This window comes from Nicotiana sylvestris, chromosome 2 (assembly GCF_000393655.2).
Source record: "Nicotiana sylvestris chromosome 2, ASM39365v2, whole genome shotgun sequence".
Classification (NCBI taxonomy): Eukaryota; Viridiplantae; Streptophyta; class Magnoliopsida; order Solanales; family Solanaceae; genus Nicotiana; species Nicotiana sylvestris.
In genome coordinates, this window is record NC_091058.1 from 168,801,516 (window position 1) to 168,818,748 (window position 17,233).

At 39.3% G+C, this 17,233-nt stretch overlaps 1 protein-coding gene across 2 annotated transcripts in view; it reads right to left on the reverse strand.

Moving 5' to 3' along the window:
- Positions 1–15,154: 15,154 nt before the first annotated feature.
- Positions 15,155–17,233, reverse strand: part of LOC104230000 (uncharacterized) — a 33,219-nt gene continuing 31,140 nt past the window's right edge. For both annotated transcript variants that reach the window (XM_070168326.1, XM_070168325.1), the window contains exons 10-13: positions 17,006–17,056; positions 16,746–16,814; positions 15,955–16,209; positions 15,155–15,776 (exon numbers count right to left, since the gene is read on the reverse strand). In XM_070168326.1, coding sequence (XP_070024427.1) covers positions 15,528–15,776; positions 15,955–16,209; positions 16,746–16,814; positions 17,006–17,056 — 624 coding nt within the window. In that variant the 3' untranslated portion in view covers positions 15,155–15,527. The remainder of the gene's footprint in view (positions 15,777–15,954; positions 16,210–16,745; positions 16,815–17,005; positions 17,057–17,233) is intronic.

The window sequence follows — 17,233 nt, forward strand, 5'->3', positions numbered from 1 at the left end:
GAAATTTTGTGTCCCAAAACAATGCTCTCTTCCACCATGAAGTGGCATTTTTTCCAATTTAGCACAAGGTTCGTTTCTTCACATCTCTTAAGCACTTATCTAAGGTTGTCTAGACAATGCTCAAAAGAATCACCCACGACCGAGAAATTATCGATGAATACCTCTAATAAATTCTCCACAATGTCGGAGAATATTAACATAATACAAGTTTGGAAAGTGGTCGGAGCGTTGCATAGCCCAAATGGCATCCGGCTAAATGTAAATGTCCCATATGGACAAGTGAATGTTGTCTTTTCCTGATCTTCCAATGCATTGATTTGATTGTAGCCGGAGTATCCATCCAAGAAGCAATAAAATGACCTTTCCGCTAGCCGATCAAGCATTTGATCAATAAAAGGCATAGGGAAATGGTCCTTGCACGTAGCCCTGTTTAGCTTCCGGTAATCCATACACACCCTCTATCCAGTCACCGTTCTTATTGGGATGAGCTCATTTTTATCATTTTCAATCACTGTCATGCCTCCCTTTTTCGGCATACATTGCACCGGGCTCACCCAAGAACTATCGGCAATAGGGTAGACTACCCCGGCATCCAACCACTTGATGATTTCTTTCTTTACCACCTCTTGTATGTATGGGTTTAACCTTCATTGATGCTCCACACTTGGTTTACTCTCATTCTCCAATTGGATCTTGGGTTCGCAAATTCCGGCGAGAATCCCTCGGATGTCCGCAATTGTCCACCCAATAGCTTGCCTATGCTCCTTTAAGACATTCAACAATTGTTCTACCTGCACATCATCCAACAAAGAAGAAACGATTAACGGTAGAGTATAATTTGAGCCAAGAAATTTATACCTCAAGTGTGGTGGAAGTGGTTTGAGCTCTAGTGCGGTGGCTCAATAATAGAAGGCTTTGCGGGAGGAGTGGCTCTATTCTCCAAGTCGAGAGAGAGCTTCTTCGGAGCATAAGTGTAGGACCTATGCCCTTCCAATGCATTGACTGATTCCATATACCCCTCCATATTTTTACCATCGAAGTTTACCAAAATATCCACCAACGCCTCACCGAGGCATTGTTCTTCCATCTTTATTTCAACTGCATCTTCCACTTCATCAACAACATCAATCACCGAGATGCTTTCATATTCATGTGGTAGTTTCATACCCTTGCTTGCTTGGAATATAACCTCTTCATCATTCACACGGAATTTGATCTCATTCCGTTCCGAATCAATTAGTGCTCTTCATATGGCAAGGAATGGTCTCCCCAAGATGATAGGGATCTCTTTGTCAACTGCACATACAAGGATTACAAAATCGAAGGGTAAATGAAACTTTCCCACTTTTACAAGCAGATCATCGACAATTCCCACCAGTCTCTTTATGGAACGATCGTCCATTTGCGATCTCATACTTGTGGGCCTTGGCATACTTAACCATTCTTGCTTGTAAATGGCAAGAGGCATTAAGTTGATGCTAGCCCCATTATCACAAAGGGCTCTTGCAAAATCATGCGCCCTAATAGTGCATGGAATAGTGAAAGCTCTCGGGTCTTCTTTCTTTTGAACAGTGGTTGTTGCAATGATGGAACTACGTGAGTCATATTCACCACTTCATTTTTGGTGGTTCTCTTCTTGGTGATAAAGTCTTTCAAATATTTAGCAAAACCCAGCATCTCTTGAAATGCTTCAACGAATGGAATGTTTACCGATAACTACTTGAGAATGTCATAGAACTTTTCGAGTTTGCTATCATCAACCTTCCTCGCAAGTCATTGAGGAAAAGGAGGAGGAGGTCTAGGAATAGGTGGTAGAGCTTTTGGTGTCTGTTTTACCTTTTCCTATAAATCTTCCCGCTTCACTTCTTGAACTTTCAACTCTTCCGGAACCTTTTTAGCTTCAACAATTCTTGGCTCTTCAACCTCAACCTCTTGTTCAGACTCTTCTACTTCAACCACTTGCTCACTCTCTCCTTGTAGTACCTTCCCACTCCGAGTAGTAATTGCCATGATATAAGAAGTTGGACCACTCCTACTACCCTTTGGGTTTGCAATTGTGTCACTAAGAAGTGTTCCCTTTTGCTTTGGATTTTGTTCCCTAGAAAGATCTCTCATTTGCATCTCCAATTTTTGAATGGATGCGGTATGAGAACCAACAAGCTCGGTCATATTCCTCATAGAAGTGTCGGACCTCTCTTGATTTTGCAATACCCGTTCAAGCATGCTTTCCAACTTAGAATCATTTGAGGAACCTTGATTTGAATATTGACCCTTTGGAGGAACATAAGGGTTTGAACTCCGAATTAAGAAGTTGTTGTTGTTTTTATTCCAATTTCCTTGATTTGAGCCCCCTTGGTCATTTTGCCACTATTGGTTGCCTTGCCCTTGCGGGTTAGGTCTCCATTGATTTTGTTGTCCTTGACCTTGGTATTATTTCCTTTGATAGCCTCCTTGAGAGTTGTTGACATAGTTGGCTTCCTCATACTCTTCACTTGATGGTAGTTGCACATCTTCCACCATATTTACCTTCTTCGTTTGGCTTTCAGTGAACATTTTTGTCAACACATTGACATTTGTGGCAAGCCCCACAATTACTTGATCTCTTTCTTGATTCTGCTTAATCATGGTGGTCAAGGAGGGAGAACCATATGCAATTCCACCTGTGGTGTCCTTTGAGTGCCAAGATTGATTATGTTTTGCCATTTTGTCAAGTATTTGTATGATCCCTGCGAATGTTTTATCCATAAAAGATCCATCAGCTGCATTCTTGGCTATAGATTAGTTCATAGGATCTAAACCCATGTAGAATTTCTCCAACAAGATAGAATCCGAAAAACCATGATTGGGAGACCTCACCAAATATAACTTGAATCGATCACATGCCTCATGTAGATGTTCTCCCGGTACTTGCTTGAAATTTTTTTTTATCCCGGAGCTCAGATTTCTTACTTTGTGGGAACCATTTAGGTAAGAATGCTCGGACAAGTTCAGGCCAAGAATGAATGGAATTTGGTGGCATATTTTGAAGCCATTTCCTTGCATCCCCAGCTAGTGAGTACTTGAACACCCTCAACCTTAGGGCATCATCTGAGACGTTGTTCTGCTTATGCATCACACACACACCCAAGAAGTTTCTAAGATGTTGTGTCGGATCATCATCAGTGGAATTCCTGAAAAACCCCTCCGCTTTGAGCATTAGGATTAAACCATGCTCCACCTTGAAAGTTGCAGCACCAACAACCGGAGGTACAATAGCATTTGTATCCTCATTGTACTCATCTATGTCCGCAAAAGGATTTTCTTCCATTTCTTCCTCATATTCGGCCAGGTCTTCCTATCAACACCAAGAAAAACAAGCAAAGTATGATGGAATAGAATAAGACGTAAAGTAAAGTGCACACTAATTACTAATTTCAAAACCGTATTCCCTAGCAACGGCGTCAAAATTCGATACGCTCAAATTACACTTTAATTAAATAGTGTAAGCCGGTTGGTGTCAAATATAATAACCTAACAAGGTTGGGGTCGAATCCCACAGGGAATAAGTGTGAAAAGTTTACTTGAGTAGTGTGTAACTCGACTTAAGTCGTAATTCTATTCGGTTAACGTAACAAGAGAATGATATGGTTGAGAATTAACGAGATACCTAATTGTGACTTTGAGAATGTAAATAATTTGATTAAAGAAACCAAGGTTGTGTCCCCGTCAATGGAATGTAATGCTATCGGTGTTAATATGATATATTTCTAATGGAAGGTCCTCTAGTTATGCAAATGATTTCTAAATGACTACCCAATATTTTTCGATAGTTGGGTAGTATTTCCTCTTTATGATTTTTTCAAATATAAAAGAGTTGCAATTAAGAGCAATCAATTTATGTCAAATAAAACCCACTTATTACTAAACGATTCTATTAAACAAGGTTTAAAGCCTTGAGTCTTTAATATTTACTTCTACCAAACCCTAACTCAATTTTCCAAGTAAAGAAAGAGTTTAATGGCACTTGTTAATGTTTGCAACCACCAACAATAAATGAAGAATGAGAAATAAATATATATCAACCAACCATTATATATATATTCAATGTTAAACACTCATTAACATAACACCCATTTAGGGTCTACAACCTTAGTATTTAAAGCTAGCTACTCATGCTAAAATACAAAAAGATGAGAATATTAAATGTCATAAAACTTACAAAGTACAAGATTCTTCACTCCTAAAGCTTCCAAAATAGGGGAATATTGAAAGGTTGGAATGTAACTCAAAAACCAGACAAGCTTCCCCCACAAAATCCCAATAAATCTATTTATAGTGGGCTAAAACTCGGGACCAATTTCGGACAAAAATGCCCCTCCAGGTTAATTATGCGACCGCATTTCTATCACATAACAGACATGCGGTCCGTATTCTCGTCAAGACTATCGCATCTTCAAAACCCTAGTTCCCAGGTAGTTGTCGCATTTTGGTTATGCGGTCCGCATTGTTGATTTGCGACCTCATAATGTCACCGTATTTCAGACTTCAGCAATTTCTACAGGGGGTTTGTGATCCATTATGCGGCGCGCAAACCTGTTATGCGGTCGCATAACGGACCGCATTTCTTGCACTTGAATTTGGCCAAACAGACTATTGGACTTTGTGGTTCCTCTGAGCAATATGCGGTCCGCATGTTGGATTTGCGGTCCGCATATTCACATATGCGATTGCATTTTGCCTTTTTCTTGTCCTTTTACGGCTTTTTGATTTCATTTCCATGTTCTTGGGTCCTTAGGCCTCATACACTGCAAAACATTAAAATTAGATAAGTATAAACAATAATTGCATTTAAAAAGAGCTAAAATCTAAGCAATTGGTATTAAATGTGCCAAAATTCTCCCGCATATCACCCACTGCACAAGGCCACAACATTTATCGTTTCTTTAGGATTCTTCTCAGTATCAGCTGGCAGAGTACCTAAGATTCTCTCAGACAATATAGCTACAATTTGTCCCACTTGTCTCTCAAAGTTCCGTAAACCTGTACCAATTTCTTTGATAGCTGCACCATGTTCCCGTATAGATGAGCTATGAGCTTCAAGTCTCTCATCAACTTTGACAATGAAGGACTTCATTAGATCTTCTAAACCAGGATGATTTGATTGTTGAGGCTGAAACTACTGTCTTTGCTAATTTTGGAATCCTGAAGCTCGTTGTCCCTGAAATTTGGGGTTGTTTTATTGCCATGAATTTGCAGTACCAACAAAAGTGAACTCCATGAAAAACCGAGGTGTTTTTGACCCATTGCATTGAAGCTATAATTACCCACAGCATTCACTTCCTCCATTGAAGCTTGACACTCATGAGTAGGGTGTCCTCTTCCACATCTATCACAGGCTACATGAGGCTCATTATGTATAGAGGTTAAGGTTAGATTCCTTATTTCTTTGGCCATGGCATCAAGTTGTACCTACACAGATGTGTTAGAATCAACTTGGTGAACACTAGTTGATCTTTTCTTTCAGAAATCTCAGAGGGACACTGATTTGCATATTCAGATAACTCATCTAGAATTGTGACTATCTCTTCTGGAATGTTTTTCATCAACGGGCCTCCAGCTGCATTGCTCAATGTTCTGCGTGAGGCCGATATCAAACCATCCCAAAAGTCCTGGAGTTGCATCCAGAGTTCCATTCCACTATGTTGACACTTTCATACTATCTCCTTAAGCCTCTCCCAAGCTTCAAACACAGTTTCAGTCTCATTTAGGTAGATGTTATGGATTTCTCTTTAAACTTTCCCGTCTTAGCTGAGGAGAAATATTTACCAAGAAATTTTATGGTCATATCCTCTCATGTTCTAATTGATCCCTGGGGCAAGCTTCGAAGTCAGTGTTTTGCATAATCTTTGAGTGTGAAGGGGAATGCCCTAAAGTAAATTGCATCTTGTGACACACCATTGTATTTAAAGGTATTAATAATCTTCTCGAAGTCCATAAGATGATTGTTTGGATCTTCGTTTGGCTTTCCCCTGAAGACACAACAACTTTGAAGAGTTTGAAGCAACCCTAGCTTCAACTCAAAATTGTTGGTTGCAACTGGAGGTGGTTTCACACTTGATAAGCCTTGGTTGTATACCGGTCTAGCATAATTACCAAGTGGTCTCCCAGCACCGGGAGCTATATTTCCGAACTGATCTGGAACCAAAGGCTGATTTTGAGCAATTCTCCGAGCCCTCTCCTCTTCGTAAGTAATTTGTGCATCTCTAAGTCTTGCTTCCTCAGCATCCCTTGCAGCTTTCTCTCTGAGTTGGGCTACCTCCCTCGTAACCAAATTAACATTATCATTATCTCCAGCCATAGTTTCTTTGGTTGAGGATTGCCCAACCTTCTCTGTATTCTCAGGGAGATTTCTTACCTTCCTCAATTGTTGCAGTTGTTTCTCGATTTCTGGTTCGTATGGTTGCACTTCTTTCCAGAAAATCGAGTCATGCACCAATCTAACCTGTATCCTGCGCACAGTCAAAGAACACCCAAACGTAAAAAGAGAAAAATAAAATAAAATAAAAGTAAAAATACTTGAATTATCACTACAAACTATTTCCAAAAGTATTAACTGCCAATCCTCGGCAACGATGCCAAAATTTGACGAGCACAAAACACACACTTAAAATGCTTGCTAGTCGAATATAGTAAAATATGATGTCGTATCCACAGGGATTGGAGTTAAACAGTATTATCGTAGTTCATAGTTAAATTACTATCCAAGATGAACAACAATTGAGATTTGAGTGATTAAAACTAAATTTAACTAAGAGTCTAAACTATTGGCTAATTACAATCGACACAAGTATTGGGCAAAGAAGGTTATCAATTGGGAGAAGACAGGGTTGATAGGATAGGTGCAAGACAAATGTTTGGGATCTAACTCTAGATAATTCACTTCTAATGTTCAAGTGAGTCTCTTGAATTCACTTGGTTATTAGTTCAATTGTTTAATAGAAACTCCTCTTTCGATTAAGTCTCAACCTCACAAGATGAACCAATTTTAAGCACGTGAAGATATGCAAGAATTCGTAATGGATTAGTCTTTAAGAGAACCTCTCTCGATTATCCTCCTAACTAGGTTTAATAAAAAATTCAACTAGCTTCTTCCGATTACTAAGAAGAATTAATAAATTCATCCAACAAAATATAATGCAAAGATATCACAAGTTATGCCTCTCTCGATTACATGAACAAGTGAATAAAGATGCAATGATTAAAACATCCCAAATGATTCAATACATAAAACTAGAGTTATAATACACAAACACGTATCAATACACCAAATCCATCAATCCCTAAAGAGAACTACGCCATAGATATGGAGCAATTCATCACAAATATATTTAAGTCAAGGGAAAACATAAAACGATCGAAACTCGTGTCTTGAGTGAGGGTTGAATGATGGAATCCTTGCACTTTTGCTTCTCCACCTCCTCCTTAGCTTCTTTAGGTCTAAGATATGTCAAAAGTCCTCAAAATAACGTTTTTACATGTATTTATACTAAGTAGGGTCGGGCCCAAACGAAACCACCTTCTCCTAGCCGAAATAGGAAAATAGCTCTGGGAAAAATACACAGGCGCGCCGCATGGGGCAACATGCCACACGGTGCACTAGTGGAGTTTATTAGGGAGTATGAAACTTCAAGGCAGCAGCAAAATGAACACCCGTAATGCCCCATGCATTGCGACTGTGAAGAATTCTTAGAGTACGGATTTTCTTGACTTTTTGATATCCAGACGTGGTTCTCGACCCCCGAACACAATCCCGTCTTAATCCTTTGGGCTTTTACTCAGACATCAAAGTTCTAAATAGCTTGAATTAGCTCCATAATATCAACATCAGTCGGAATCACTCCTACAAGGCATAAAACATGCAATAAGTGCAAAACACTAGCGATTCAAGCTCAAACTCAATTAAAGTGCACCAAATTAGAATGCAATAAGCGAGTTAATACGAGATTATAGTATACCATCAGGATCTCCAAAGTCAAAGCAATTTGGAGTTATTATATAATCCAGGAGTCATCTGGGCTTCGGGGAACGAACAATTTAAGTGATGTCAAATTTTATAAGTCTTAGATATAAGCAAATACAAAAAAATTAAAGGACACAATGCATAGCCGAAAGAATAATTTATATATATATATATATACCAATAGGTATTTACATAGGCACTGTGAAACGCTCCCAAAATACAAAATAGCTACAAGAAAAAATAAGAAATAAACTAAGTCACTTCCCGTCCAGTTTTCATCGGAGCCCGACTTGTTACCCGAACCATCGGGCTGGTATCTCGCTTTGGCCTCGGCTTCAAGCCTCTTCGCCTCTTCAATCTCAGCCGCTAGGTCAATTCCTCGAGCATGGACCTTCTTAAGGGTCTCTCTCTGAGACAACCACTTCACATACTCGGCCTTCGTTATTACACGGGCCTTGGCTACCTCTATATCGTTCTTGTACTGGGCCAACATGTCCTGAACTCTAGAGGCCTTGTTCAAAGACGCCTCTAATTTGGACTTCAGCACAATGTATTCTTACCAAGAGCATCCCGTTCTGTAATGGTCGAGTCGAGTTGTGGCTGGAGCTCCTCATTTAGCCGAGACCATTTGTCGGCTTTTTCCCTCATCGCCTGGAGTTGTACTTTGGTCGATGCAAAATCCTCTTTGGTGGCATCCCGCTCCAAATCCAGGAGATCCATTTTGCTCCTCAACTCCTCGGTTGAGGCTTTGACCTCGTTCATCCCGACCCTAAGCTGGCCGATCATGTCTATTTCCCTTGGGCATTCGAGGTTGCAGCATTAGCATCTACGCTTAACCTCTTGTTATTAATATAAAATACTTTTACTTTTTCAACATGATGTACTTTCAATATTTTTCACCTCTCAAGCACAAAGAAGAGAAAAAAAGCAAAAGCGTCGCGCTAAAGTTTTTCTCAAAACTAGCGAGAGCGTTCTTCAAACTCACATTAGAAGAATGTAAGAAGAAAAGAAATCTCACCCACACGTTTTTCATCCCACAAGATTGCAAGAAACGTTGAATAAAGGAAGAATAGTGAAACAAAAAGTAAATCACAGTTTTGAAGCAAGATCTTAGAAAAACTAATCACCCATCATTATTTTTAGCATATTGAGCCCTTTAAATAGGCCTTATAATGAGTAAAATTGATGAGGCTAAGAAAATCCTAATTAAACTAGAATAAGAATAAGGGTAAGAAAAACCTATCCTAACTAAAATAGAAAAGAGAATTCTAGTAAGGATAGGGTACCAACTAACAATCCTAGTTTGACTAGAACTATGAATTTAATCCTACAAAAATAAGAATTAAATTACTAGGAAACAAGAAATAAGAAATCCTAATCTTGGATGGATCCTTGGACTTCTTGGATTCTTGGCCTTCTTGATCTTACATCATTCTCCTTTGGTTGAAAAAGACTCGTCCTCGAGTCTAACAGCTTCTATAGATAGCGCAAGATTTGCTATAATAAGAATGAGGACCCAATGTTCACCAGGTTTCAAGTTACACTTTGCTAGCTTATTATAGAGCTTCTTCACGTTGTAAGAAAACTTAGCATGTGATCGAACTAAATCCCACTTTCTAAGTTTCAACTTTCTACCATGTGTTCTCCATGTAATCTTTCTATATTGACTCTCAAATTTTAACTGATGACATGAGGTTATTGGTGTTAGAACTTCATGAAACTTAACCAACTCCATGTCTAGCTTTGAATTAAGTATGGAGATAAATGCTCTTCTTGGGTATGCATCAATTGCATCTCTTGTACACCAATAGCCACTTTGATGATAGCCATACATAGTTATAACGTGAAGACATCTTGTTCTCCAATATATGGACTCAAACTCTCAATTATCCACTTCTTTGTAGGTAATTTTTCCTCTTGTTCTAGCATATTTCTTTGGACTTTAGAATTAATGCAATATGTTGTCTTGTTTGGAATGATAAAGTCAAAAATCAAGTCAATGTTGTGTTGAGCATCTCTGAAAACCGGAAAGTCAATGACACACATAGTTAATGGATCATTATAAAACTTAGGTGGTAACTCCTCAATTTGTGGATCCAATGCTTGGTCCTCGCTTATTTGATATTGGTTTTCATCAGTTTTATCCTCTTCATTCCCTTTATTATCTGAATATTTATCATATTGGGCATGGGGCGCATCTCTGAAAGCCTGAAAGTCAATGACACACATAGTTAATAGATCATTAAAAAACTATGCTCTGAAATCCGGAAAGTTAATGACACACATAGTTAATGGATCATTATAAAACTTAGGTGGTAACTCCTCAATTTGTGGATCCAATGCTTGGTCCTCGCTTATTTGATATTGGTTTTCATCAGTTTTATCCTCTTCATTCCCTTTATTATCTGAATATTTATCATATTGGGCATGGGGCGTTGGTATTCTTATGTCTTGGTCAGCTTCAACCTCTTCAACTTGCTCAATATAGCATGCTCTATGCGGTTGAATTGGTGGATAGTAAAGTGGTAGACGTGGTGGTATCACTGGTATGGTATGTGGTGATTGAAGCACCAAACCTTCAATCAATTCAGCCAGATGCCTTATTAATTTCTTCAAGCTATTTAGCTACAATTTAATTTCTTCATTGTCTCATTCAAGGACTATAGTTCTTAATTTTTAATTGAAGATCCATTGAAGAGGATCACGAACTTGCTATTTTCTTGTTTGGTAACACAGAGAATAAGACAGCAAGTTAAGAATTCAGACGTAGAACTTGCGCTCTGATACCAAATTGATGTAATTTCAAGGTTTTGCACCTCTCAAGCACAAAGAAGAGAGAAAAAACAAAAGCACACCACTAAATTTTTCACAAAACTAGTGAAAGCATTCTTCAAACTCACGTTAGAAGAATGTAAGATAAAAATAAACCTCACCCACACGTTCTTGAATCTCGCAAGATTGCAAGAAGCGTTGAATAAAGGAAGAACAATGAAATAAAAAGTAAATCATGTTTTTGAAGCAAGAGCTGAGAAAAACTAATCAACCATCATTATTTTTAGCATATTGAGCCCTTTAAATAGGCCTTATAATGAGTAAAATTCACGAGGTAAAGAAAACTAATCCTAATTAAACTAGATTAAGAATAAGGGTAAGAAAAACCTATCTTAACTAAAATAGAAAAGAGAATTCTAGTAAGGATGGGATACCAAGTAACAATCCTAGTTTGACTAGAACTACGAATATAATCCTACCAAAAAAAGAATTAAATTACTAGGAAATAAAAAAAATAAGAAATCCTAATCTTCAAAGAAAAGAAATCCTAATCTTGGATGGATCCTTGGACTTCTTGATCTTGCAGCACAACCAGTAGGGCGTGATCCTGTTTCACCTTCGAGGCCTCCTTTTAAGCTTTTTCCAACTTGGCTTGGAGTACAGAGTGGTCCCTAAGGACTTCATCTTTTTGCTCACAAAGAGCTTTGTACATGTCCTTTTGCCGGACCTGCTCCTTGAGCTCGAATTCAAGGTGACTCACCTCCATTTAAGACCGGTGGAAGCTCTCATGATGAAGCATCAAGGCTTGAAGCATAAAAAAGGCAAAAATGTTAAAATTCACTAAGGCAAAATGAACTCTTTATAGATATAAGGGAAAGAAAGTATACCCTATTGAGTGTTGTTGTGCCTCGTTGAAGAGGCTCGACACATCCACCTCGTTCATCTTCACTTGGTCCCCTTCAGTTACCAAAGAACGAAGGTAGCTGGCCATACCAACCGGCCCAGATATCATCTCGGTATCTGTCGGTACTGTAAATATGACTGTCTTCTTCCGGTCAGGGTCCATACTCGGGGCAGGGAACTACTTCACAAGCTTTAGACTCGAACTCGGCCCGCCTGACCTCGGCGGCACATCCCTTTTTGGGATCTCCAGGTGGCCAAAACCAGAGTAGTCTTCCATCACGACGATGTCTACGCCTTTAAAAAATAAATTAAGAGCAATTATTGAGGCTGTGGCCTTGCCCCATATGAAAAACCCTCTGCTTCGGTACAACCTACTGCCAAGTCTGCTGCAAAGAAGGAGGAGAAAACAAGAAAGAAGAAATGGTCCCCTGACTCCTCGGGTGCTCCCGCTAAGGCCAAAAAGAAGAAGATTGTGGTCAGGGTAAGAAAGAGTACTAAGAAAAGTACTCATGCAAGGGTCCCGGGCCCTAATTCTCTCTACCGGTTTAGGGACTACCCCGAGGATGATGACATGGAGTTTGTCGCCTACGAGTCATCCGATGTTGCATAAGAACTGGCAGCACTGGAGGGGGATGACCGTAAGGTTGAACCCTCCTCAGCTCGGGAGCCCGAGGAAGAACCTGTGGCCACTGTCCCTCGAGAAACTACTCCGATTCCTAGAGAAGCTGCCGACATCATTGATGTCCCGGAGTCACCGTCTCAAACTGCACAGGTTAAGTCATATACAAACAAAATCATAATAACAGGAATCAACATAATACGATGGGAAGGGGACATGCTGCGGGGGATATCCGATTCTAACAATAAACCAATAAAGAAGCATAATGAACATCATATCTATATTAACAAGAAGAAAGAAACGATAACACGTGCATGACATCACCCTTCATGCTTTTACTCTCGTCCTCACCATATGAAACAACAAGAACGGCACGACATCACCCTCCGTGCATTACCTCAGATAATCATGGCACGACATCACCTTTCATGCATTATTCCTCACAATATCGGCACGGTATCACCCTTCGTGCATTAACTCTCAGATCATGGCACGACATCACCCTTATAGCATTAACTCTCATAAAATCGGCACAGCATCACCCTTCGTGCTTTACACTCACTCACAATATCATGCACGACATCACCCTTCGTGCTTTACACTCTTCCTCACCAAAACAATAGAAACAATATGTCCCCGCAAGGGAATCAACAATATCAACAATAACATCTCGGCAAGGGAATCAACAATATTAACAATAACATCCCGGTAAGGGAATCAGCTATAACCAACCTCATTTTCAACAATTACTTTACAAAATAAAACTTAACTTGAACCAATACTCAACAATAGTCAATTACCAAGAAACTTTCATAATCTTTGTTCAACATTAATAATCATCAATTTGAGCATGACCGATACATAATAGGGTCACAACAATCATGATATAAGACCCACGGGCATGCTCGACACCAACGTATAGATACTCGTCAGCACACCTATACGTCGTACTCGATACTAACACATAGCAAATAGACCACAACTCCTATTCCCTCAAGCTCAGGTTAGGCCAAACACTTTCCTCGATTTCAAGGACAAGATTAAGCCTCAACTACTGCTTTATCCCTCGGTTCCACTTCCAATTCGCTTGTATCTAGTCACAATTTACTTAATAACATTAATAAAAGCTAAATAATCCAATTCTAATGCATGAAAATAGGTTTCCCATTGTTTTTCCCAAAATGTCAAAAACCGACCCCGGGCCCAATTGGTCAAAACCCGAAGTTCAAACCAAAACTCGATCATCCATTCACTCACGAACTCAAATATGCAATTAGTTTTGAAATCCGACCACAAATTGATGTCCAAATCCCCAAAATTTGAAAATCCTAACTTCTACCCAAAAACACCCAATTCCCCATGAAAAACCCTAGATATTGGAGTGAAATCATGTAAAAAAGATGTTATATTGAGGAAAATAAGTTAGAAATCGTTTACCTATGATTTGGAGAAGAACTCTCTGCAAGAAAATTGCCTATGGGAGTTTAGGGTTTGAAAAAGTTGTAAAATGAAGAAGAATCCCATCAAAATCCCACTTATCAGGTCGCAGATGTCGTAATTGCGACCAATTGCGAACCCTGGGGATTTCTGCTATCTTCGCAATTGCGACTGCTGCGAATTACTGAGGACTTCGCATTTGCGAAGAAATGCGAGCAAAGCTAGCCAGGGCCTTCATCGTAGTTGCGATCAGCCCTATCACAATTACCAAACCTGATAGGCTCGCAATTGCGAAGCCTGACCTCGCAATTGCGAGATCAGAGTCTGCAACAAATACCAGATGAAAAAAATCTGAAATTTCCTAAGTCCAATTCACCCCGTGGCCTATGCAAAACTCACCCGAGCCCTCGGAGCTCCAAACCAAACATGCACGTAAGTCTAAAAACATCATACGGACTTGCTCGTGCGATCAAATCATCAAAATAACATCAACAACTACAAATTTAACCTCAAATTCATGAAACTCCTTAAGAACAGTGAAATTTCTATTTTCTCAACTAAAGGCCCGATTTATACCAAATTAACTCCGATCTTACCAAATTTCACATATTCGACTTAATTATTATTTTAAACCTGTACCGGGCTCCGGAACCAAGATACGGGCACGATACCATCAAGAAGACGCATCATTTCACTTCTAAAAGCCTTTATATTTTCCAGCAAACAATTTTCTTTAAAAATTCTTTTCTCGGGCTAGGGACCTCGAAATTCGATTCCGAGCATACGCCCAAGTCCCATATTTTATTACGGACCTTATGGGACCGTCAAATCACGGGTCCGAGTCCGTTTACCAAGAATATTGACCAAAGTCACCTTTAATCAATTTTAAATGCCAAATTTATTATTTTTCTTAAATTTCACATAGAAGCTTTCCGGAAACGCACCCGAACTGCGCAGGCAAATCGAGGTGAGACAAAAAGAGGGTTTTAAGGCCTCGGAACACAATTGACTTCTAAAAAAAGAGATGACCTTTCGGGTCATCACAGGATGGTTTAAAAAAATGGTTATATGCATATAATTTACCAAAAAGATTGATATCATTTACTCGTACTAACATAACAGGATGAAAATTTATAAAAGTCATCATAGATGACAATCCATCTTAGTTTCCTTTTTTTTTTATATATATGGTAAGCAAAAGATAGTTACTGTCTCACTTGTGTGAGGGTACGTCTAATAGGAAACATTTTCTAATGTAAGAGAATATCGTGACTTACTAGACTGTTTTACCACTTTTGTTAAATTGTGTCAAAAAATTACAGACAAATAATCACAAGATAATTTGATTTGTCTCAGCTGCACCATGAAGACAGATTTCAATTTTCAACACTGGCCACGCCTAACTATACAAGGTCGAATCATAAAGTGAAACAAAAAATGAGAAGATAAAGGCAATGATTCTTTTTACAATGTAAGACCAACCCCGGTTACATTCATCATTTCATTTTTATTTACAGTAGAAGCATGCATTATCTAAGTAGGAGACTGCAGGAGTAGAGAAAAAAGCTTTCTGTTTACCTATCCTCTTGGACAAAAATCTACAAGCGGGGCGGATGCTTTCCATTCTTTAACTAAGAAAAGAAACAATGACAAGAATATATCCTGCAGCAGGCTCAACCCTTGGACAATCACCCACGGAGTCATCTCCCTCATGTCTTGAGCGTCCCCCTTACGGTTACCGCAGGCATACAAACTTAGCCTGGACGGACAAATGAAGCCTGGGAAGGGTTGATTACATCAGGGATGAGCAGAATGCCGGCCCTTTGGTGGTACATATAAAGCATCACCACAATCAATTGGAGTATGCATAAGTGGGCTCCATCTATCAAACACTATTCTGCCACCTCGGCCAATCCTTCCACGAGAGTTAAATGTGCGTGCAGCCAGACCATTTCCCATTGACGAATCTGGAGGTAAAATACCTGCAGCTACCATTTTCTCTGGATCAAGAGGTCTAGTGAACAGGAGAAGTGGCTCATTTGGATCCTACATCAAACCCATAAGAGCGAAGTCTGATAATTAGTTTAGTACTACAACTGCATTATCTTCTATGTTGTGTTGTGCTTATGTGAAAAGGAATACGTGTAAATCATATACAAACATATGGATGACTATAGAGGAGAGAGTAAAAAAGGAATAAATTTACTAAAGAGTAGGGACGCACCAATTTGTGGAGCCCTCCATATGGGACATATCGCCTTTTTAACCCTTGCCCGCGCCTCATGCTTCCAGCAGAAGCCATTACCGGCTTTGAGTCAGAGAAGAGAAGATGGGGTGAGACAGCAGTCTGAGCATGTGGGCGGCTAATAGCGGCGTCATCCGAGTCAATGTATTCCTCCTCACTTGAACCAACCTCCTTACTTGGGAAGGAAGGAAATCCAGGCAGAGTCAACGTGTCCTCAAAAAGTTCAATTTCATTCTGAAAACCGAAAAGTCTTACTATCAATTCAGAATCAAACCACATTCCACATAAATGACTTCAGAGAACTTATACCATGAAGAGCGGAGAAGCAGTTATGGTGCTAAAAGACATTGAATTGAAGAGGCCATGGTAATATGGCAGTTGACAAAAGGGCAGTTAGCTAAGAACGATCTACCCCATCATTAACGATACTACTTCCATAAAGAGTTACTCCACTTTAACCTATCCAAAATGGTTTATTTCCAGCCTATTGGTAGTACAAACTTTTAATGGATTACTGAAATGTTCTTCTCCAGTACTGGGTTAATCCATAGCAGCACATATAATCTAATAAACTCTCAATTTCATATAACTCAGAAATCAATGATTATTAAACAGAGAGCAGGCACACTTCATAAAATGTTGTCTACTGTTGTGACGCGACAAAAGTAATTAAATTATGGATTGTCAAATAGCAATATCACATCTGCAAGTAGGTATCACTAGCGTAAAAGTTGCAAAGGTTTAAGAAGATAATACCATACTCCACATACCTTGTGTTTCATTTGAAGTCTCTGAAGACTAACCTCACTCTCCACAACCTCTCGTTTCTTCTCCTCTCTCTGCATATAATCACATGAAAGGAGTTGAAAACGCTGATTGGGCGATCAGATAGATTGACTTTCTATAGGACTGTAATTTCTTCATTTTGTGGTAACCAGCTTACAATGACAAAAGAACATGCTCTCCATATCTTCACATTGCAATTGTTCTTTTGTAAGTCTAACGTTGCAATAAGCTAAGAAAGACAAACCTTAATGAGAGCCTCAAGAATGGTCTTTGATTGGTCAAGGTTGCGCCTGACCTGCAGAATTTTGAGTCATGTAAGATTCTTTACATTACAATTCAATTTGAAAAAGAAGTTGACACAATATCTGTTCATCTGTAGACAGCAGACCCCTGGATGAGAAACGATATCTGTTCATCTGTAAACAGCAGAGCCCATGCACGCGATGCAGTTTATCCCTCTTACCAAGTATAT